This window comes from Ursus arctos, unplaced genomic scaffold, assembly GCF_023065955.2.
Source record: "Ursus arctos isolate Adak ecotype North America unplaced genomic scaffold, UrsArc2.0 scaffold_28, whole genome shotgun sequence".
NCBI lineage: Eukaryota > Metazoa > Chordata > Mammalia > Carnivora > Ursidae > Ursus > Ursus arctos.
This window is the reverse complement of record NW_026622963.1, coordinates 13950009-13975000: the sequence shown is the minus strand read 5'-3', so window position 1 is coordinate 13975000 and position 24992 is coordinate 13950009. Positions and strand designations below refer to the sequence as shown.

At 37.6% G+C, this 24992-nt stretch overlaps 1 protein-coding gene across 1 annotated transcript in view; it reads left to right on the top strand.

Annotated features, from left to right (window-relative positions):
• GABRG3 (gamma-aminobutyric acid type A receptor subunit gamma3) overlaps positions 1-24992 on the top strand; it is a 635102-nt gene that overhangs the window by 592013 nt on the left and 18097 nt on the right. Inside the window, exon 7 of the mRNA XM_044388333.2 lies at positions 23835-23987. Coding sequence (XP_044244268.1) covers positions 23835-23987 — 153 coding nt within the window. The remainder of the gene's footprint in view (positions 1-23834; positions 23988-24992) is intronic.

The window sequence follows — 24992 nt, the reverse complement described above, 5'->3', positions numbered from 1 at the left end:
GACATTTTAACAATGTTTATTCTTCCAATCCATGAGCATGGAATGTTTTCCATCTTTTTGTGTCTTCCTCAAATTCTTTCATAAGTATTCTGTAGTTTCTAGAGTATAGATGCATTACCCCTTTGGACAGGTTTATTCCAAGGTATCTTGTGGTTTTTGGCGCTATTATAAATGGAATTGATTCCTTAAATTTCTCCTTCTACACTTACATTGTTAGTGTATAGATCTCTGTGCATTGATTTTGCATCCTGCCACATTACTGAATTGCTGTATGAGTTCTAGTAATTTGGATAGTGGAGTCTTTTGGGTTTTCCTCATAAAGTATCATGTCATCTGTGGAGAGAGAGAGTTTGACTTCTTCTTTGCCAATTTGAATACTTTTTATTTCTTTTTGTTGCCTGATTGCTGTTGCTAGGACTTCTAGTATTATGTTGAGCAATAATGGCAAGAGTGGGCATCCTTGTCGTGATCTTAAGGGAAAGGCTCTCAGCTTTTCCCCATTGAGAATGATATTTGCTGTGGGCTTTCATAGATGGTTTTTATGATATTGAGGAACGTAGCCTCTATCCCTATACTCAAGAGTTTTAATCGGGAAAGGATGCTGTATTTTGTCAAAGGCTTTTTCTGCACCAATTGAGAGGATCATGTGGTTCTTGTCTCTTCTTTCATTAATGTGTTCTATCACATTGACTGATTTGCAAATATTGAACCACCCTTGCATCACAGGAATCAATCCCACCTGGTCATAATGGATGATCCTTTTAATGTGCTGTTGGATCCTATGGGCTAGGATCTTGGTGAGTATTTTGGCATCCATATTCATCAGGGATATCGATCTGTAATTCTCCTTTTTGGTGGGGTCTTTGCCTGGTTTTGGGATCAGGGTAATGCTGGCCTCATAGAATGACTTTGGAAGTTTTCCTTCTGTTTCTATTTTTTGAAACAGTTTTAGGAGAATAAGAATTATCTCTTCTTTGGATGTTTGGTAGAATTCCCCTGTGAATCCATCAGGCCCTGGACTCTTGTTTTTGGGGAACTTTTTTTTTTTTTATCACTGCTTCAATTTTGTTACTGGTTATTGGTTTATTCAGGTTGTCAATTTCTTCCTGTTTCAGTCTTGGTAGTTTATAAGTTTCCATGAAGGCAACCATTTCTTCCAGGTTGCTTAATTTGTTGGCATAGAGTTGTTGATAATAATTTCTAGTAACTGTTTCTATTTCCTTGGTGTTAGTCATGATCTCTCCCCTTTCATTCATAATTTTATTAATTTGGGTCCTTTCTTTTTTCCTTTGGGTAAGTCTGGACAGTGGTTTATCAATCTTATTAATTCTTTCAAAAAACCAATTTCTATTTTTGTTGATCTGCTCTACTGTATTTCTGGTTTCTAATTCATTGGTCTCTGCATGGTTTAGGATTTATTTTTTCTTTCTCCAGTTCCTTAAGGTGTAAGTTTAGCTTGTGTATTCAGGATTTTTCCATTTTTTTGAGAGAGGCTTGGATGGCTATGTATGTTCCCCTTAGGACCACCTTTGCGGTATCCCATAGGTTTTGGACTGATGTGTTTTCATTCTCATTGATTTCCATGAATTGTTTAGGTTCTTTTGAATTTCCTGGTGACCAAAACATTTTTAAGCAGGATGGTCTTTAGCTTCCGAGTGTTTGAATTCCTTCCAATTTTTTTCTTGTAATTGAGTTCCAGTTCAAAGCATCATTGTCTGAGAATATGCAGGGGAAAATCTCAATATTTTGTTATTGGTTGAGACCTGATTTGTGACCCAGTATGTGGTCTGTTCTGGAGAAACTTCCCTGTGCATTCCAGAAGAATGAGTATTCTTTTGTTTTAGGGTAGAATGTTCTGTACATATCTATGGGGTCCATCTGATCCAGTTTTTCACTCAAACTTTTGCATTTCATCCATAGCATTTTTAAGTTTGGCCTGATTAGATCTCATTTCTGCCCTTAGAGATTCTATATTGTTGTTAATATTTTTCTCAAGCCTAGATATAGCTTTTATAATTGTTATTCTGAAGTCTATTTTGGACATCTTGGTTATATCCATATCCATTAAGTCTGGGGCAGAGGCCACAGTCTCTGCTTCTTTTCTTTGTTGGTGGTTTGTCCTCTTATTCTGTTGTAGTGTGGCTGAGGGAATGTACAGAGTCCAAAGTATTAACCACAACTCAAGCAAGATGCACCTGTTTTATAGGAACTTTAAAGTTATTGTCCTGTTGTTCTTCCAGCTTGTCTTCTGGGGGAGGGCCCTGCCATGCTGTTACTCAGGAAACCCTGCTTGGGCAGAGTTGCCCTGCCCCCTATGGGGCTAGAGGGTTGGGCTCAGTGAAACCCAATTTTGGGGGCTTTTGTTCTCTGGGGGCTTTCCTTGGGATCTTTCTGAAATTAGATAATATCTTCTACTAAATAAAGGAATAGAAGGAAGATCTCAGGGCTGAACTATGGACATGCTCCTCTATGGAGGTTGCACAGAGGAAGAGACACTACAAATAAGATAAAGGAGATACTGATCAAAGACAAAGCCCAGGGGGAAAGTTGACAGTCGAGGGCTTTAGAAATATCTTTAGACAATCATCTGTGCAAAGTTGACCTCAGTTGGCATTATTCTTCTAGTAGTGCTGAACCTCAAGGAAGGATCTCCAATTAACATTGAGTTATAAGTATAAATAGGATCTATGCAAAGATACCAGAGAATAAAAAACAACACCATGAGAGACTATGGACTCTGGGAAACAAACTGAGGGCTTCAGAGGGGAGAGGGGTGGGGGATTGGGATAGGCCGGTGATGGGTATTAAGGAGGACACATATTGCACGGTGCACTGCGTGTTATACGCAAATAATGAATCATGGAACACTACATCAAAAACTAAGGATATACTGTATGGTGATTAACATAACATAATAAAAAATTATTTAAACAACAATAACAAAAAAACCAAAACAAAACATAAAACACTACAAATTCAAATGATGGATAGGTATCCTAAGAATCTAAACAAATACTAAACATTTCCCTAAGATCTTAGAGTAATTGGGGAGAAAAAAAATGTTTGAACTCAAACACAAAATACCCAAAGGGAAAGAAAAGAAAGCTGGAAAGAGATAATAAGAGAGGAAATATAAAGGGTGGGAGAAGTCAGGAGAAATAAAACAGAAGAAGAAATAGGATCATAAAGGATGAAAACCACATTAAAAGTAGAAATAATAAAATCGAATTGCCAAAAACATTGTCAGGAACATGAACAACAGTTTTAGAAATATTGAGGAGTATACGCAAGAGGGAATAATTAGTTAGAAGAAAATAATTGGTATGTAAATCAAACAGAGTGTTCACAAACACATAGTTAATGTTCCTGAGAAAGGGAAAAGAACAAACCAAATAAATTAAATATTTAAAGATATTATTAGAGAAAAAAAAAGTCCTGAAATGAAGAAAGACGTAAATCCGGAGACTAGGTCCCAGGAAAAAAGGATTTGAGATATCTTAATAAAGTTATAAAGAAACAGAGGAGAGGCTGGGAAGATGGCAGAGTAAGAGGACCCTAAGCTCACCTCATCCCATGGAAATAACTAGATAACATTCACATCAGCATAAATAATCCAGAAAATGACCTGAAGACTGGCAGAACAAACTCCACAACCAAAGGTAAAGAAGAGGCCATATCAAAGACGGTAGGAAAGGCAGAGACGCTGCGGGGAACTAAATGAACCGTGGCTATCCATTGGGAAGAGGGAGCCTCAGGCATGGAGATGGGGGAGAAACAGATTATCACACCAGGGAGCCAGCACAGAGAAGATGAATCCTCATAACAATTGGCTTTGAAAGAAAGAGGGGCAGAATTTCATGAGTTCTTACAACAGCAGGGCTTAAAGACTATAGTTTTTAAAATCAGCAGATTTGGTTCTGGGACTGCCTGGGTGAGGGGTTGGTGATAGGAAGTTGAGTCTCTACCCTTAAAGTATAGCAAGACAAACAGCTTGTGGAGATACAGTGTGAGAAGCAATTTGAAAAACACTTGGGACATATAGGAGGAAGTTATTTACTAATCTCAGAGCATGTCTCAGAGGGCCAGGGTTCACTGAGGGACTTCTCTAGAAAAAAAGGAGTTGGCAGGCGTTATCCCCTTCTCAACCCCCCAGCATAAACACATGGCCACCTGTGGGAACCAGCAAGGTGCCAATATTCACTACTTGCTTACACAAGCCCCTCCCCACCCAACCCCCACGGCTTCAGCAGATCTGCCCTTACAAGTCACATTTGCCCCAGTCCTGACACTTCAAGTCCCCTCTCCTGGAAGACTAGCACAAACCATGCCAACATCTCTTCTCCCAATGCCCGTTGTGCAGAGCCTCAGTCCCAACAGTGCTGAGAGAAGCCCAAAACTACCTTGTTAAAATTGTATGCCCTGCCCATGTGCGTTTTGTGGGTCTACCCAGGCTGGCCCTGTCCTGGTAGCAGCAGCATAAGGTCTCCTTACCCAAGCAGACCAGTGTTCACACTTAAAACTACATACATGCCCCACCTTGGCTGGGGACAAAACGCTGCCCACAACAAGCAAAGAGAGCCTCTTACAGATGACTGCACTGAAGGAAAAAGTGGCCAGGACAGAACAGCAGGGCACACACAGCACATAGAAGACACCCCCTGAAGCACTAGGTTCTGGTGAAAGGGGACACTGCACTGCAAGGCACTACAGGACCTATTCATTATAAGGTCATTACTTTCAAGAGCAGGAGATGTAGCTAAGTTTCCTAACACAGAGAGACAGAGAGAATCAGACAAAATAAGGAGAGAGAGGAATATGTCCTAAATGAAAGAACAAGACAAAGTTCTAGCAGGATGGAAGCAAAAAGGAAATAAGTCATGTGTTGGATAGAGAATTTAAAGTAATGATCATAAAGATACTGGATTTGAGAATAGAGTAGAGGACATCAGTGAGAGCCTTAACAAAAACATAAAAAAGAACCAGAGATGAAGAAAACAATAAATGAAATTATAAAAACCCGCTAGATGGAATAAATAGCAGGCTGGAGGAAGCAGAGGAACAAGTTAACAACCTGGAATCCGGAGTAATGGAAAAGAATGAAGCTGAGCAGGTGAGAGAAAAGAAAACGCAAAATGAGATAGATTAAAGAACTCAGCGACTTCATTAAGTGTAATAACATTTGCATAATACGTATCCCAGAAGAAGAAGAGAGAAAGGGATTAGAAAATGTATTAGAAGAAATAATAGCTGAAAAGTTTCCTGATCTAGGGAAGGAATCCAGATCCAGGAGGCACAACAAAATCAGCCAAAGGAAGTCCACATTAAAAAAAAAAGTAATCAAAATGGCAAAAGTAGTGGTAAAGAAAGAATTTTAATAGCAACAAGAGAAAAGAAGACATTTATATACAAGAGAAACCCCATAAGGCTACTAGCAGATTTTTCAGCAGAAACTTTACAGGCCAGAAGGGGGTTGCATGATATGTTCAAAGTGCTGAAAGGGAAAAATCTACAGCCAAGAATACTCAATCCACCAAGGCTATTTTTTAGAATAGGAGAAATAAAGAGTTTCCCAGACAAATAAAAGCTAAAGGAGTTCATGACCACTAAACCAGCCCTACAAGAAATGTTAAAGGGGACTCTGAGTGGAAAGGAAAGACCATAACTAAGAATTAGAAAAGTAGGAAATACAAAAGCAGTAATAATATCTGTAAAAACCAATCAAGGCATCAAGGCATTCACAAGATAAAAATATATAAAATATGAGACTATATACCTAAAACCTTAGGGACAGAGGAGTAAAGAATGGGTTCAAACTTAGGTGACCAAACTTAATATAGACTGCTCTATGTAGAAGATGTTATATACAAATCTAATGGTAACCACACTCAAAAACCAGTAATAGACATGCAACAAATAAAGAGAAACACATCCAAGTATATCACTAAAGAAAGCCAATAAAAGGTGAAAGAGAGCAAGAGAAGAAAGGATCAGAGAAGAACTACAAAAACAACTACAAAACAAGTAACAAAAAGGCAATAAATACAAATATATAAATAATTACTTTGAATGTAAATGGGCCAAATCCTCCAATCAAAAGACAAGGGTGACAGAATGGATAAATCTCAAGTCCTATGTATATATAAGCTGCCTGCAAGAGACACACTTCAAACCTAAAGATAATTGCAGATTGAAAATGGAGAAATATTTATCATGAAAATGGATGTCAAAAAAGGCAGGACAGCAATACTTAAATTAAACAAATAGACTTTGTAAAAAAGACACTAACAAGAGATGAAGGACACTATATAATAATAAAGGGAACAACCCAACAAGAAGATATGGCACTTGTAAATATTTATGCACCCAAAATGAGAGCACCCAAATATATAAAACATTTAGTAGAAAACATAAAGGAACTAAGCAATAGTACGCAATAACAGTAGGGGACTTTAACACTCCACTTACATCAATGGACAGATCATCCGAACAAAAAACCAACAAGGAAACAATGACTTTGAATGACACACTGAACCAAATAGATTTAATAGACACATTCAGAACATCCCTTCCTAACACAACAGAGTGCACATTCCTTTCAGGTGTACGTGGAACATTCTCCAGAATGGTTCACATGTTAGGCTACAAAACAAGTCTCAACAAGTTTAAAAAGATCAAAATTATACCATATATCTTTTCTTTTTTTTTCTTATAATATTTTTTTATTATATTATGTTAGTCACCATACAGTACATCCTGGTTTTTGATGTAAAGTTTGATGATTCATTAGTTGTGTATAACACCCAGTGCACCATGCAATACGTGCCCTCCTTACTACCCATCACCAGCCTATCCCATTCCCCCACCCCCCTCCCCTCTGAAGCCCTCAGTTTGTTTCTCAGAGTCCATAGTCTCTCATGCTTCATTCCCCCTTCTGATTACCCCCCTTTCATTATCCCTTTCTTCTCCTACTGATCTTCCTAGTTCTTATGTTCCATAGATGAGAGAGACCATATGATAATTGTCTTTCTCTGCTTGACTTATTTCACTTAGCATTATCTCCTTCAGTGCCATCCATGTTGCAGCAAATGTTGAGAAATCGTTCTTTTTGATGGCTGAGTAATATCCCATTGTATATATGGACTACGTCTTCTTAATCCAGTCATCTGTTGAAGGGCATCTCAGCTCCTTCCACAATTTAGCTATTGTGGACAATGCTGCTATGAACATTGGGGTGCATGTGGCCCTTCTCTTTACTACGTCTCTATCTTTGGGGTAAATACCCAGTAGTGCAATGGCTGGGTCATAGGGTAGCTCAATTTTTAACTTTTTAAGGGACCTCCACACTGTTTTCCAGAGTGGCTGTACCAACTAGCATTCCCACCAACAATGTAGGAGGGATCCCCTTTCTCCACATCCTCTCCAACAATTGTTGTTTCTTGCCTTGTCAATTTTTGCCATTCTAACTGGCGTAAGGTGGTATCTTAGTGTGGTTTTGATTTGAATTTCCCTGATGGCTAATGATTTTGAACATTTTTTCATGTGTCTGTTAGCCATTTGTATGTCTTCATTGGAAAAGTGTCTGTTCATATTTTCTGCCCATTTTATGATTTGTTTATTTGTTTTTGTGTATTGAGTTTGAGAAGTTCTTTGTAGATCTTGGATACCATATATCTTTTCTGACCACAGTGCTATGAAGCTAGAAATAAACCACAAGATAAAATCTGGAAAGACACAAATACTTGGTGGTTAAATAACATGCTACTAAACAATGAACAGGTCAACCAAGAAATTAAAAGATAAATCAGAATTACATGGAGATGTATCAATTGTCAAATAGGTATTATGCAAGAATGCAGTGAACTGTTGTAAAATCACTTTTTAATGGAAAAGTTTGTTTGTACAGATTAAATATTAAAGAACACTAAAAAAAAAAAAAGAATTACATGGAGAGAAATTAAAATGAAGACAAAATGGTCTCAAATCTTTGGGAGGCAGCAAAAGCAGTTCTAAGAGGGAATCTTATAGCAATATAGGCCTACCTAAAAAAGCAAGAAAAATCTCAAATAAACAACCTAACCTTACACCTAAAGTAGCTAAAAAAGAAGAATAAAGAAAAACCAAAAGGTTAGAGCAGAAATAAATGAAACCAGGAGCTGGTTCTTTGTAAAGATCAATAAAATTGAAAAACCTCTAGGCAGACTCGTTAAAAAAAAAAAAAAAAAAAAAAAAAAAAAAACCCACACACAAACCTCAAATAACTTACCTAAACTGAAGCAGGAAGAGATAGAAAATTTGAACAGGCTGATTACCAGAAATGAAATTGAGTCAGTAATCAAAAAACTTCCAAAAAACAAAGTCCAGGATCAAAGGTCTTCACAGATGAATTCTACCAAACATTTAAGAAGAGTTAGTACTTATTCCTCTCAAACTTTTTCAAAAAAATAGAAAGGGAAGGAAAACTTCCAAATTCATTCTGAGGACAACATTATCTTAATACCAAAACTAGATAAAGAAACTACGAGAGAGAGAGAGAGAGAGAGAGAACTGCAGGTCAGCATCTCTGATGAACACAGATGCAAAAATCCTCAAAAAATATTAGCAATCCCAATCCAACAATACATTTAAAAAAATCATTCACCATGATTAAGTGGGATTTATTCCTGGGATGCAAGAATGGTTCAATGTTCTCAAATCAATCAACATGATACATCACATCAATAAGAGAAAGGATAAACGCCATATGATCACTTCAATAGATGCAGAAAAAGCATTCGACAAAGTACGTCTATTCATGATAAAAACCCTCAACAAAGTACGTTTAGAGGGAACATACCTCAACACAATAAAGGCCTTATACGAAAAACCCACAGCCACATCATACTCAATGGGGGAAAACCTGAGAGATTTCCTCTAGGGTTAGGAACAATAGAATGTCATTCTTACCACTTTGATTCAACATAGTACCAGAACTCCCAGCAACAGCAATCAGACAAAAGAAAGGAATAAAAGGCATCCAAATTGGTAAGGAAGAAGTAAAACTTTATCTATTTGCAGATGTCATGAGTCTATATAGAGAAAACCCTAAGGACCCCAAACAAAAACTACTAGAACTCATAAATGAATTCAGTAATTACAGTCACATCATACAAAATCAACAACAGAAATCCAGTGCATTTCTATACACCAATAATGAGGTAGCAGAAAGAGAAATTAAGAAAACAATCCCATTTACAGTCACCAAAAGTAATAAAATACCTAGGAATAAACGTAGCCAAAGAAGTGAAGACTTATACTCTAAAAACTGTAAAACACTGGTAAAAGAAATTGAAGACGACAGAAAGAAATGGAAAGACATTCCATGTTCATGAATTGGAAGAACAAATATTGTTAAAATATCTATACTACCTAAAGCTATCTACAGATTTAATGCAATTCCTATCAAAATACCAACAACATTTTTCACAGAACTAGAACAAAGAATCCTGAAATTTGTATGGAACCACAAAAGACCCAGAATAGCCGAAGCAATTTTGGGGGGATAAAAGGGCAAAGCTGGAGGCATCACAATTCCAGACTTCAAGTTACATTACAAACCTGTATTACTCAAGACAGTATGGTATTGGCACAACAATAGACACATGGGTCAAGGGAACAGAATAGAAAGTCCAGAAACAAACCCACTGTTATATGGTCAGTTAATCTTTGGCAAAGGATATGAGAATAAGCAATCAGAGGAAGTCTCTTCAACAAGTGCTTTTGGGAAACTGGACAGCTACATGCAAAAGAATTAAACTGGACCACTTTATTATACCATACACAAAAATAAACTCAAAATTGATTGAGGACCTACGTGTGAGACCTGAAACCAGAAAACTCCTTGAAGAGAGCACAGGCAGTCATTTCTTGACCATCAGATGTAGCATCTTTTTTCTGGGTGCATCTCCTGAGGCAATGGAAACAAAAGCAAAAATAACTATTGGGACTACATGAACATAAAAAGCTTCTGCATAACAAAGGAAACAACCAAGAAAACTAAAAGGCAGCCTACTTAATGGGAGAATATACTTGCAAGTGACATGTCTGATAAAGGGTTAGTATCCAAAATATATCAAGAACTTAAACAACTCAATACTAAAAACCAAATAATTCAATTATAGGAGCAGATTGCCCACAGACACATGAAAAGATGCTTAACATTGCTCATCATCAGGGAAATGCAAATCAAAACCACAATGACATATCACCTCACGACTCTGGGAATGGCTAAAATGAAAAATTCAATGGATGCCTGGGTGGTTCATTTGGTGAAGTGTCTGTCTTCAGCTCAGGTCATGATCCCAGGGTCCCTTGGATCCAGTCCTGCATCAGGCTCCTTGCTCAGCAGGGAGCCTGCTTCTCCCTCTGCCTGCTGCTCTCCCTGCTTGTGCTCCCTTTCCTTTCTCTCTCTCTCACTGACAAACAAATAAATAAAAATCTTTTAAATAAATAAATAAAATAAACTCAAGAAACAAAAGTGCTGGGGAGAGTGTGGAGAAAAAGGAAAGCTCTCACACTATTGGTTAGAATGTAAACTGGTGCAGCCACTATGGAAGACAGTATGGAAGTTCTTCAAAAAATTAAAAATAAAAACTACCCTACAATCCAGTAACCACACTACAGTGTATTTACCCCCCAAAATACAAAATTACTAATTTGAAGGGATATGTACACCCTTATGTTTGTTGCAGCATAATTTCTTTTTTTTTTTTAAGATTTTATTCATTTATGTGACAGAGAGACAGCCAGCAAGAGAGGGAACACAGCAGGGGGAGTGGGAGAGGAAGAAGCAGGCTCCTAGCGGAGGAGCCTGATGTGGGGCTCGATCCCAGAACGCCGGGATCACGCCCTGAGCCGAAGGCAGACGCTTAACCCCTGTGCCACCCAGGCACCCCTAGAGGTACTTGAAAGTATAAAGTTAAGATATTCTACATAGAAAACCCAAAAGACAAAATCCATAGAAATTATTATTCAAATTAATAAGATTTTAAAGATAGCTGGATATAAGATCCATATTAAATATCGTTTCTGTATACTAGCAATATAGAGTTATAAAATGTAATTTACGTAGAAATATCATTTATATTTAAATATGTCATTGTCCATAACAACAGAATATATATCCAACAACAATTAAATTTAACACAAAACATGCCAAGAAATTGAATATCTTATTGAAGGATATTGAAATTGAAATGAGTAATACCTTATGAGGGCTAAAATTTTGTTTTGCTAAGAGCTCTACTTCTAGATAGCCACATTGAACTATTAATAAATGAAGATACATTAATTTATTGATATATTCCAATAAAAATACCCAAAGTGTTTATTGAGGAACTTTTCTTTTTTTTAAGATTTTGTTCATTTATTTGAGAGAGAGTGAGAGAGAGCACAAGTCAAGAGTAATGCAGAGAGAATGAAAGAAGCAGACTCCCCATTGAGCAGGGAGCCAGACATGCAGCTCTAACCTAGCATGACCTGAGCTGAAGGTAGATACTTAACAAACTGAGCCACCTAGGCAGCCCAAGGAACTTTTCAAACTGTACAGTTTATATAGAAACACAAAGACCCAAGGTTAGCCTTGGTATGTTTGGAGAAGAATACTAAGGTTGAGGATTTTTCTACTAGTAATCAATGCTGTTGTGTTATTTTTCCATCTCTCTTTTTTTCCAGTTTTATTGCAATATTATGAACATATAACATTGTTGTACATTTCAGGTGTACATGTATATATACATGTATACGTTGCATAATGACTACCACAATAGGATTAATTAACACCTCTGCCACCTTACATAATTACCTTTTTTGTGGTAAGAACATTACAGATTTACTCTCTTAGCAAGTTTCAAATATATAATACAGCAGGATAACTATAGTGACTATGTTGTATATTAGATTCCCTAGAACATATTATTCCTATAACTGGAAGTTTTTAACTTTTGACCAGCATCTCTCCATTTCCCCAATCTTCCCCATCCCTACCCCAGGCAACCACAATTCTACTCTCTGTTTCTACGAGTTTGGTATTTTTATAGTCTACTTATAAATGAGATCATAAAATATTTTTCTTCTTTCTCTGACTTATTTCACTCAGATAATGCCCTCAAGGTCCAGCCATGTGTTTTGTTGCAAATGGCAGAATTTCCTTCTTTCTCATGGCTGGAAAATACTCAATTTTATATATATAATATATGTATATATTATATATAATCTCTTATTCATTTCTATAAATATATAAAATGCATATATATCTTTTATCCATGTATCCATTTATCTGTACATGAACACTTAGGCTGCTTCCATACCTTGGCAGTCATAAATAACACTGCAATGAACATGGGATACAGTATCTCTTTGAGATACCTTTGGATATATACCCAGAAGTGAGATTGCTAGATTATATGGTAGTTCTATTTTTAATTTTTTGAGGATCCTCCATATTGTTTTCCATAGTGGCTTCACCAACTTATATTCCCACCGAAAGTGCATAAGAGTTCTCTTTCTTCCACATCCACTTCAGTACTTATTTCTTGTCCTGTTGATATTAGCTGTTCTAGAAATATAGGGTGATATCTTATTATGGTTTTGATTTGCATTTCCCTAATATTATGGATCCTGGACATCTTTTCATGTATCTGTAGGCCATTTATATGTCTTCTTAGGAAAAATGTCTATTTTGATTCTTAGCCCATTTTTAATCAGGTTTATTCTCTGTTGAATTCCTTATATATATTTTGGGTATTAACCTGTTATCAGATATAGGTGTCTTTTTCTTCCATTCCATTGGTTGTCTTTACATTTGTTGATATGCAGAAGTATTTTAGTTCCATAGAGTCCCACTTGCTTGATTTTTCTTTTGTTGCTTGTGTTTTTGGTATCAAAACCACAAAAAAATTTTGCCGAGACCAGTGTTAAGGAATTTTTCCTCTATGTTTCTTACAGGAGTTTTATATTCTAAGGAACTAACATTGAAGTCTTTGAACCATTTTGAGTTAATTTTTTGTGAATGGTATAAGATAGGGAATCAATTTTATTACTTTGCATGTGATTATCCAGTTTTCCAATTTATTGAAGAGATTATTTCCCTTATTGAATATTTTTAACTTCTTGGTCAAATATTAATTGACCATATATGTGGATGTTTATTTCTGGGCTCTCATTCTGTTCCATTTGTCTATTTTAATCCCAGTATTATAGTGTTTTGATTACTATAGCTTTGTAATATAGTTTGAAATCAGAAAGTGTGATTCCTCCACTTTTCTTCTTCCTCAGGATTACTTTGGCTGGTTAGGGTCTAATGACAGTGCACAGACCTGTGCTGAGAGCTGACTTGAGGACTAGCCTTAGGGTGAGGTTCAGTCTTCTGGTTTGGCCTTAGGGGGATGTTCATAGTGTTGCTGACATTCAGGTTTTTTGCTAGAATCATGCTCTCCAGCAACATCCTGGGGGTTGCCAGTGGTACAGTTTCCTTCTGTGTTCCTGCCTGATTAGTGTGGCATCAACCAGGTGTCCCAAACCCACTGTGCCCACAGACGTAGGGTTTAGACCACAGGTCAGGGCCTCATCCAGGGCTAGTGTTAGGGTTATGCTCTGGGAGTTGGTAGCGGTCTATCCAATGGCACTGTGCAGACCTGCCCTGAGGGCTGAGTTGAGGGTGAGCATTAGGGTGAAGTTCAGGGTTCATGTTCTGTTTCAGAGACTAGGCATATAATGGGGCTGAGGGTCAGGTTTTCACTAGAATCATACTCTTTAACGGCACCCTGGTGGTTGCACCTGGCATGGTTTCCTTCTGTATTCTTGACTGATTTGTCCTGCACCAGTCTTGTTTCCCAAACCCATCTTTCCTCAGACTTAGCATTCGGGACCAGGTAGGGCCAGAGCCATGTCTAGGGTTAGGGTGAGTTCCTGAGAGATAGTAGGGACCTATCTGATGGCAGTGCAGAGACCTAACCTGAGGGCTGAGTTGAGAGGTAGAAATAGGGTGAGTCTCTGACTTCCACTTTAGCGTCAGGGGGATGCTCATAATGTTGCTGAAGTTTAGGTTTTTCACTAGAATAATGCTCTCCAGCAACTTACCAGAGGTTGCAAGTGGTATAGTTTCCTTCTGTGTTTCTCCCTGATTAGTCTGGCATTGACCAGGTGTCCTAAATTCATTGTGCCCTCAGACCTATGTTTCAGGCTGGGTCAGGGCCACACCCAGGACTAGGGTTAGGGTTATGGTACAGGAGATGGTAGGAGCCTATCCAATAGCAGTGTGGAGACCAGGCCTGAGGTCTGAGTTGAGGAAGAGCTAAGTTGAGGGTGAGGCTCAGGGTTAGGATTTCACATGATGGGGCTAAATTTTTCATTAGAATCATACTGTCCAGTAGCACCATGTTGTTGCACATCGCACAACTTCCTTCTGAATTCTTGTCTGATTTGTTTTGTGCCAGTCTTATCTCCCAAATCCCATCTGTCTTCAGACCTAGCATTCAGGTCCAGGTAGGGCCAGAGCCATGCCTATGGTTAGAGTGAGGATCCAGGAGACAGTAGGCATCTATCTATCCAATGGCAGTCCAGAGACCTGGTCTGAGGACTGAGTTGAAGACTAGCATTAGGGTGAGGCTCCAGCTTCCGGTTTGGCCTCAGAAGAATGCTCATAATGTTGCTGAGTTTTAGGTTTTTCACTAGAATCATACTCCCCAGCAACACCCCAGGGGTTGCAAGTGGCATGGTTTCCTTCTGTGTTCTTGCCTGATTCGTCTGGCATGACCAGGTGTCCCAAATCCATGGTGCCCTCAGAACTAAGGTTTGGACCTATCAGTGCCAAAGCCAGGGCTAGGGTTGGGGTTATGGACCAGGAGTCAGTAGGGTCCTATCCAATGGCACCACAGAGAACTTCCCTGAGGGCTGGTTGAGGGTGAAGCTCAGGATTCATGTTCAGGTCCAGGGACTACACAAATGATGGGGCTGAGGGTCAGGTTTTACCTAGAATCATGATCTCTAATGGGATCTCAGTGGTTGCACCTGACATGGTTTTCTCCTGTATTCTCGGCTGATTCATCAACGGGGAGTCTATGTCCCAAATCCCATCTTTGCTGAGACTTGGCATTCAGGCCCAGGGAGGGACAAAGCCATGCCTATGCTTAGGGTGAAGATCCAGGACGGTATGGACCTATCATTTCTATCTGGACTGATCTTTGTTTTTTTCTTCCTCCTGCTAACTGGGCTTAGTTTGATCTTCTTTTTTTATTTCCATGAGATGTAAAAGTAAGTTCGTTTGTTTGAGATCTTTCTTTCTTCTTAAAGTTAGTATTTGTCACTATAAAGTTCCCTCTTAGAATTGGGTTTGCTACATCCCATGGTACGTTTTGTTTTCATTTTTATTTGGTTCAAGAATTGCTTTTATTTCTCTTGAATCTCTTCTTTGACCCACTGATTTTTCAGGAGTGTGGGGTTAAATTTCCACATATTTACAGATTTTTTTTCTTTTTTTCCTGTTACTGATTTGTACATTCATACCATTGTGGTTAGAAAAAGAATTGGCATGATTTTAATCTTCTTGAATTTGTTAAGACTTGTTTTGTGACCTAACATATGATCTATCCTGGAAGATGTTCCCTATGCACTTCAGAAGAATTGTATGCTTGCTGCTGTTGGATGGAATGTTCTGAATATGTCTGTTAGGTCCATTTGGTCTTAGGTATAGTTCAAGTCCAACATTTCCTTATTGATTCTCCATCTGAATGATGTCCCTATTGTTGCAAATGGGGTATTGAAGTCCCCTACTATATTTGTACTATTGTCTAGTTCTTTCTTCAGATTTGTTAGTAATTGCTTAATATATTTAGGTGCTCCAATGTTGGGTGCACTTATATTGACAATTATTATATCTTCTTGATGAATCAACTTCTTTGACATTACACAATGACCTTCTTTGTCTCTCGCTACAGCTTTTGAGTTGAAGTCTTTTTTGTCTGACATAAGTATATCTAACCTTGCTATCTTTTGTTTTCCACTTGCGTGGAATTTCTCTTTCCATCCCTTCACTTTCAGCCTATGTATGTCTTTAAAGCTAAAGTCTCCTATAGGCAGCATATAGTTAGATCCTCTTTTTAATCTATTCAGCCACTGTATGTTTTTAATTGGAGAATGTATTCTATTTACATTTAAAGTAAATAGGGATGCCTGGGTGGCTCAGTTGGTTGGGCATCTGCCTTTGGCTCAGGTCATGATCCCAGGGTCCTGGGATCGAGTCCCGCATCGGGCTCCTTACTTAGTGGGAAACCGGTTTCCCCCTCTACCTGTCCTCTGCTTGTGCTCTCTCTCTCTCTTTGATAAAAAAACAAATAAACAAATAAATAAAACCTTTTTAAAAATTTAAAAAGTAAAGTAATCATTGATAAGTATGTACTTACTAATTCTGTCCTATTCATTGTATTCTGGCTGTTTCATAAACCCCTTATTCCTTTCTTTCTCTCTTGCTGTCTTCCTTTATAAATTGATGACTTTCCATTATAGTATTCTTTTATTCTCTTCTCTTTATCTTTTGTATATCTACAGTAGCCTTTATTTCTGTAGGACAGTAGTTTTTGCCTTACAGTTACCCCGAGTATTAAATAAAATATCTTACAGCTGTAACAGTTTATTTTACATTATTGCATTAAAATGCTATTCTTTTATTCCCCTCCTTTATTTAATTTTTTAAATATTTTTGATATCAGAATTTGCCTCTTTTTTTTGGTATCCATTAATAAGTTATTGTAACTATAATTATTTTTAATACTTTTTTCCTTTAGCCTTTATACTGTTGGTTAACACCACCATATTACAGATATTGGAATATTCTGAATTTGACTATATAACTTACCTTTACTAGTGTGTTGTACATTTTCATGTTTTTATGTTACTAATTAGCTTCCCTTTTGTTTCAACTTGAATTCCTTTCAGCATTTCTTTTAAGGCAAGTCTAGTGGTGATGGACTCCCTCAGCTTTTTTTGTTTGGGAAACCCTTTATCTTGCCTTTATTTCTGTAGGACAACTTGCAAGGTAAAATATCCTTTTTTTGACAGATTTTTTTTTCCTTCAGCACTTTGGACATATCACTCCACTCTCTCTTGGCCTGCAAGGTTTCTGCTGAGAATTATGCTGATAGCCTCATTGGGGTTCCCTTGTATGAGAGCAATTTGCTTTTCTTTTTCTGCTACTAATGTTCTGTCTCTTTTATTTTAGTAAGTTTTATTACAATGTATTTTGGAGAAATTGTTTTAGATTGAAATGTTGGGGTTACCTATCAGCTTCATGATCTTGGATGTCCAAATCTTTCCCCAGATTTGGGAAGTCTCAGTCAGCCATTATCTATTTAATTAAATGTTTTATATGCATCTGTGTCTCTGTTCCTTCTGGGACTCTAATAATTGGCAAATTATTTCTACTAATAATATTCTATAGATCAAATAGATTTTCTTCACTCTTTTTTCTTCTTCTTTTATTCTTTTTTGACTGAGTAATTTCAATGGTCCTGTTTTCCTATTTTACAGATTCTTGCTTCTGATTGATCAAGTCTGCTGTTGATGCTTTCTATTGCATTTTTTTCACCTCATTAATTATGTTCTTCAGCTCCAGAATTTGTTTAGTTCTTTTTGTGTGTGTGTGATTCCTATTTCTTTCTCAAACTTCTCATTTTTTGTGTGACTTGTTTTCCTGATTCTATTAAATTGTCTTTCTGGGGTTTTTTGTACTTCAATGAGTTTCCTTAAAACAGCTATTTTGAATTCTTTATTGGGTAAACCACAGATCTCCATGTTTGGGGTTGATTATTGGAAAATTATCATGATCTTTTTTGGGATCACGTTTCCTTAGTTTTTTATATTCCTTTAAGTCTTGCATTGCTGTCTTTGCATTTGAAGTAGTAGTCACTTCCTATAGTCTTTACATACTGACTTTGGGGGATAAATAACTTGCATCAGCCCTGCTAGGGATTCTGAGTCTTTCTCATACTTTTTCCATATTTAAACTTGTGTGCCTTCTCTCAATCCTGAAAAGCCATAGTGGGTGCTGACAGCCTCTCTTGCTTTCCCTGGTGTTTTGCTGAGTGCACAAGTTTGTAGTTTCTACCAGGCCTACGGATTTGGGTGACTTTTCTGTGTGCTCACTAACCATCTGCTAAAGCTTGCACTCACCACCACTGAGAATGCACATAGGGAGCTAGCCACTGTTGGGGGAGGGAGTGGCACACAGAGAACTAGAGGTGTCTGTGGGTCTGCTAGGGAGGTCTATAGGTGAGGTTTCCCCAGCAACTTGTTGGCAGACCTCCTGATGGAGTCTATGAGACTATTAGTAGGTTCTGTGTCCCTTTATTATGTTCCATTCCAAGCCCTGGCTGCTGTTCTCTCAGTGCCCACCACCCACCAGTCATGCAGGTCAAGACTCAGCACTCTGTGTGAAAGGAGAGAGAAATGGGCCTCATTAGCATCATCCCACACAGCTGGGGAAGCCAGGCACTCAGTCACACTTTCTCACTTTCCCCTGTGGAAGAAATCAGAGACCAAGAAGATCTCTCTTGTCACTGAGCTCTGCTGCTTTGGGGGATGGGTGATATAGCTAGAATCAATGTGTCCAGTCTCAGATTTTTTTGCTCTAGCAGTGTGCTTTAACATCTCCATTGACTCCTGGACTTCCACAAAGACTCTCTCATCTGTCTCTCTCATCTGGCAAATGTCTAAATCAGTGTTCTTCAGAGACTCCCAGATAGTGACCAACAGGGCTGGAGCTGGTTCATGAGCCATTTTATGGTCCACAGCTGGGACCTATTACTCAACACACAGTAGGTGTGACTTTTCATGGGTCCCTTGGCATATGGTGCTAGCAACAGAACCAATGACAAGTGGGGCTGTGGATGAGTCCTCAGGCAAACAGAACTGTTTTTAGGTTTGATGAGTCAGTTGCCTCAGTAAAAGTCTGTTTTGATTTGTCAAAATGGCTGACTTCATTCTTGAATAGCACCAGGATTTCATAGTCTTCTACCTGGATCCCACAGCTTCCACAAAGGCACAAAGATGGATGGATGTCAAATTAGTGTTATCGAGGGGAAATATGTTTGAGGGACATCTTATTTGGCCATCTTGTTGATGTCACGCTCCCCTAATTTTTCATTTCTTTGTAATGGATTACCACACATTTAGTGGCTTAAAACAACACATTTATAATTCAGTTGTTTCTCTGAGTAAAAAGCATGGATGTGGCTTAGCTCAGTCCTCTGTTTAGGCTCTCTTAAGGCTGCGATTGGGGCATTGGCTGAGCTTCATTCTCATCGGGAGGCTTGGCTAAGGAAGAATCTACTCCTGAACTCATTAGGTTGTTCACAGAGTTTGTTATTTGTAGCTGTGGAACTAATGGTGGCTCACTTCTTCAAGACCAGAAGGAGAATCTTTCCTCATGAAAGTCCCAGCCTATCTTTAAAGGGTTTTCACCTGACTGAGTCAGGTCCACCCATGATAATTTCTCTTTGGATTCACTTGAATTCAACAGATCTCAAAATCCATTCACTTTTGCTCTATAAAGTGACCTGATCAAGGAAGTGACAGGTTACATTCTATTGGTTAAAACAAAATCACAGGTTCTTCTCACACTCAAAATGAGAGAATTGTAAGAGTGTGTGATTAGTTTGGGGTCATTTTAGGGTGTGTCTCCCAGTTTTAATAATTAAGATAATGTGGTAATTGTACAAGAATTGACATGTAGAAATAGATCCATACACATATGGATACGTGAATAAAACAGATCCATACTTATATGGACATGTGAGGTGGCATTGTGAATGACTGAGGCTGACAATGAATGATGCTGTGAGAACTGATCATGGAATTTAAGAAATTAAATTTGAAGAAGAATAACTATGTATAAAAATAAAAACAAAACTTATAGACAAAAACAATACAATATATTTATGATCTTAGGTTAGGAAACAGATTCTCAATAGTACTAACAATAACAAAAGGTTGATAGATTCGATTTCTTAAAATGAAGAATTCAATTTCATGAACAGATGTCATAAACAAAAGAAAAAGACAAGTCTTCCCAGGGCAAACCTTTTTCTTTTCTTTTCTTTTCTTTTCTTCTCTTTTCTTTTTTTTTTTTTTTTTTTTTTTGTACTGAATATTGCTTGTTAATTATAAGGACTTGGCTGGCTTTTGAAGGGTATTAACTTAGGATATTTTGAAAGGAGACCAAGGGAAGATACCTCTGTGAGGGGGTAAGAAGACATGGCCATCAAAAGAAGGGCAAATCTGGAGAAATAACAGTTATGTTTAAAAGAGATTCAAAGGAAGTTTTTGGTGCCTAATGTGTAATAAATAAACAAGGTTATCTATGACATGGAGTAAATAGTTCTTTCTGGAAACAATGCTGGGGTAAATGATGGAAGATGTGGCTGGCTAGTCTTTAGCTTTAAGGGAACATTCTGTATCTTATTAACCTTTGTACTTCCAACTTCATGAAACGCAGTATTAGCTTAATAAATTTTTATTTCATAAATATGTGTCATTGTGCTAAAAAGTAGTACTACACATGCTCTCCCAAAAAGTCTTCAATGCTTTCACATATTTTCCCTTACATTGGCTCAGGAAACACACACACACACACACACACAAACACACACACATATGAACTATTAGCAAAGAGCAACTTGTTCTTATAATTCCACTAGGCCAAAGATGACTTTTTTTTTTTTTTAACCTTGACGTATCAAAGAGAAACATCTTTCAGTCCCTCACCAACTGTTTCTGTTCCATTTTCCCCTGGGGAAATAGGCATCAGGCATATTCCAGGGTGGATTCAGAGACCTCTGTGGATTCTAGATCTCTATTATTTGCCATAAGAGTCAACCAAAAACCCAGATACCTTTGGTTTGGAAAGAACTGATCACAGAAAATCAAAACCATTCTGTTCCAGTTCATGAATTGCATTAGGAAAGCCACACATTGATAAGGGTGCATGGCTAAAACATCACGGGGCAGTGGGGGGGAAGCCTCCAAGAAACACAAAGCAGGAGCTGAGACTTCACACCCAAGTTGGAGCGACTGCGTCCATGGGGGTATGTGATTGTCTTTGTGGGTGAATGTGTGTGTGGGGGTATATGTACACTAGCAGAAGGGGAACAGATAGAAAGAACTACATTTTTCTTCAGTCAAGAGCCCTAAAACCAGTGGCAAATATAATTTAGGCATGTAGTTGGCCCGTCTGAAGAAATTTCAGCCACAATTTTACACATATAGGGAAGAATTTTTGCCTCCTCTGAGGGTTTTTCCACCTCTCCTTTCCTCAGGCCTACACAAACAAATTAAGTGTATACAGAAACATGTGATGCATCTGAAAATTAGGACCCCATGGCCTCTTCCTTCCAATTTAGGATGAGTGGCACATTGGCTATGTGTTGGGCAATGAGCTAGAACCCACAGTTTCTCCTGCCACTGTTTCCTCAGGCATTTGTACACTCTGGAAGCTGGAATATTAGAACCACGGGGCTCTCTGGAACTGCTTCTTAGGGTGTGTCCCAAAACCTCACCAAGAACCAACTGAGTTATAGGATCAGGCCCCAGAATGTGGTCCTGACAGTCCATCTGTCTTTCATACCTGATAATGGGACATTCAGCGGACTTCTGAGTTAGGCAAAGGTGTATTTTGAGCACAGGTGTAGAGTCCATTTACTTCAGGTTGAGGGGAAGCAGATAGATTTGCTAAAATGAATTGTGTGTCTGCTCTGAAATTGTCCCTCTTTATCTTTCTCAGAAACCCACAATGGTAGCTGAAGAAATTATTCAATTCTGGATATTCCGTCAAGGCTGTGTTCATAACTGATTTATTATGTTTTGTTTTTCTGGCTATGTTTGTTTTCTGGTTGCTTTTAATTGAAATTTTATGTAAAAATTGATAGGCATTTAAATATCACACATAATTCAATAATATTTCCCCAGGAAATGATGTAACTTGGCATTCATGTTAGAAAAACATCTTTGTGTCTTTTGATTACTTCAGGTTAATCATTCTGATTTCTTTGTACTGAAATGCTAATTTGCTCAAAATTTTAAGCATTTCTTGGAAAATGATCTCAATATTGATGTTTCTATCAACCATTCTGCATATTGCTACAACAGAACACCACAAAAAATTTCTAGTTATTGGAAGACAGTTTTCATATGGGCTTAATGTAGTCTCCCTGTCAATCTTCTTAAGTAAAAATCGGACTTTCATTATGATCTTTTCATTAAATAAACACGAATCAATTGCTTATCATTAAGTAATATTGGTAAACAAGAGAGATATATTCTATAACGAACCAGTTTATTGGTCTGAAAAATATATTAGCAATAGAAATGAATTAATAAGAGTTGTTGGGAGGGGCTCAGTGAGGACTTCCTGGTAAACTAAGTGATTTCTAAGCTGAGATTCAAAGGTGAATGGAATAATTGGGATACAGGAGAAAGGAAAAGAAGAGCACCCTAAGCAGATGAAAAGAGATTTATTGGCCATGGGGAAGGATCTTGGTATATTTGAGGACCTGGGGAAACTCTGATGTCCAGAGTGCAAAGACTTCCTTTGCAAGGGGCAAGGGGCATTGCGTGCAGAATGGTATAGACCATAATAAAGTCATGACAATAATATGAGAATAGCAAGATGCTGGTGAAGGATTATAAGGAGAGAGATAGGCTCATATTTGTGTTTTAGAATGATCCTTTTGATGGTAGGACATAGAATGGTCTGGAGTGGGAAAGGGCTAGTTTTTAGGAGATAGGTGGGGAACTGTGATAAGATCTAGCACTTGTGGGGAAAGGAATTGAGAGCAATGCAGGAATTGAAGAAGGGAAAAGGAGGAGTCACAGGTGGCTTCTGGATTTCTGTCTTGCATAGTGAGAAGGACTTGGCTTTGGTGAGAGAAAAGCAGGCATTGATGTGGGGGAAGATGATAGTTCAGGTCTGGACATGGTGAGTTTCAGGTGCCAAAAGGCTGAATTCAGCATGTTGAAAAGTGAAGGTCAAATGGGAGGAGGGGGACAGACATGCTCTCAGCGGGAGGTTGCCCAGAAAGGACAGAAATAGAGATGATTTTGAAATAAAATGTCTAATGTATTAAACATGCACCCTCTCCTATCCCTCAGAGAATTTTATGGAATCTCTAGTAACAACTCTTTTATGGGGTGTCTTTGCTGTAGTAGGAGGAAGTAGAATGTCATAAAATGATTTCTTCTGTTTGTTTTCTGGGTTGGCACAGCCTAACTGCTGGAGTCATGAAAGGATAAAATCAACATAAAAATATCAAATAAAACATAAAATACAAGGTTGATAAGCTAAAATCATGCTATAAAAATAGAAATATAAAATTGTTACACAAATTTATATATGAAAGTTTATGATAGCTCTGTTACTATTGAAAAAGCAAAATGACTATGGATCTGCTTGAGGTTGGATTTTATTGTGTTACCCTTGATTTTAAACATGAAACATACAGAAGGATTCAAGCAATAATACTCATCGAGTAACAGTCTGTCACAGAATAGACGTGCATGTCTGTCTCCTCTATGAAGTAATATGTTTGTGTGTCTTTTCCAGTGACCAGTAAAATGTCTTGCACAGCCATGGATAAAATAAAGTCTGTAAAAAATAAGTTTAAGAACACCAGCATTTTGACCTTTTTTCACAATTTGACTTTATTGTAGTTGTATATTTTTATCCAAGTCATACATTTAACAAAATTATTTCCCTGAATTATGTTTTAATTAAAGAAAGTTGTTTTACTTTTGACAATGTTTTATTACAGGTGATTATGTTGTCATGACCATATATTTTGAATTGAGTAGAAGAATGGGATACTTCACTATTCAAACATACATTCCCTGTATACTGACTGTGGTTTTATCCTGGGTGTCATTTTGGATCAAAAAAGATGCTACACCAGCAAGAACAGCATTAGGTGAGTTTCAACTCTCCCACCATTTTGTATAATATTAATACAGAACTATTCATAAAAATATTTCCAGTGAGAGACCTTGTTCAAATGTAATTGATCTAATTTGAAGGCTCCATAAACTGTGCTTAGATTGTTTCAAGTAGTCAAATTAGACTCTTCTTTCTGACAATATAATTCCAAGTGTGCCACTTAAAATATGTTGGGTTAGAGATTAAGAACAAATCAATTGCATCATCTGATACTATGCTCTAAGGATGATGTCATCATAAAAATGTAGTCACAACCTGGGAATCTGACACACTGAAAAGTCTCATTACATTAGTGTAAAAGAGACACAACTTTTCACACACTTTGAGGACTGAAGACATAACCGTAACGAAAGTTCTGATTGTGTATAGCAACTTTACCATCAAGCAAGAAAGTGATCATTCTTTTCAGCTATAATCTACACACTAAAGCTCAAAGTCTTTTCATGAATTTTCCTCTGACCCCCAAAGTCCTCTTAACAAAACACTAAATTCCAGTGGTTTTAGAATTGGGCAACATTTTTATATCAATTTTTCTTTATGTTAGGAATATTACCCAACTTTCAATATTTTGATTTGTGAAAACAGGTAATATATAAGACTGAATATAGAGTTTGTTTTCCCTGAAAAATATTTTTCAGAAAAGAGGGAGTTCCCCCAATTTCAAAATCCTTGCAAATCTCTCATATTACATGGTGTTTTTTTCTGCATTTGTTACTTTATTCTTTGTTCAACCAACAAAGTACTGTTTGAGCAAGATAAACTAACCTGTCATACCCCCATCAGTGTTAGTTTTGCATGCTTATCGAAAATAGATAACAGAATTGGTAAATTATCCAGCAAAGTTATAACACAAATTTAGTAACAATTCTTGGGGTTATGACCTCACAATTGCAAATACCAGCTTTCATAGTAAGCATGACTTAAAAAAATCAGCTTCTAAACAGTATAATATGTAGTAATGGTTGCATAACTTGAAGCT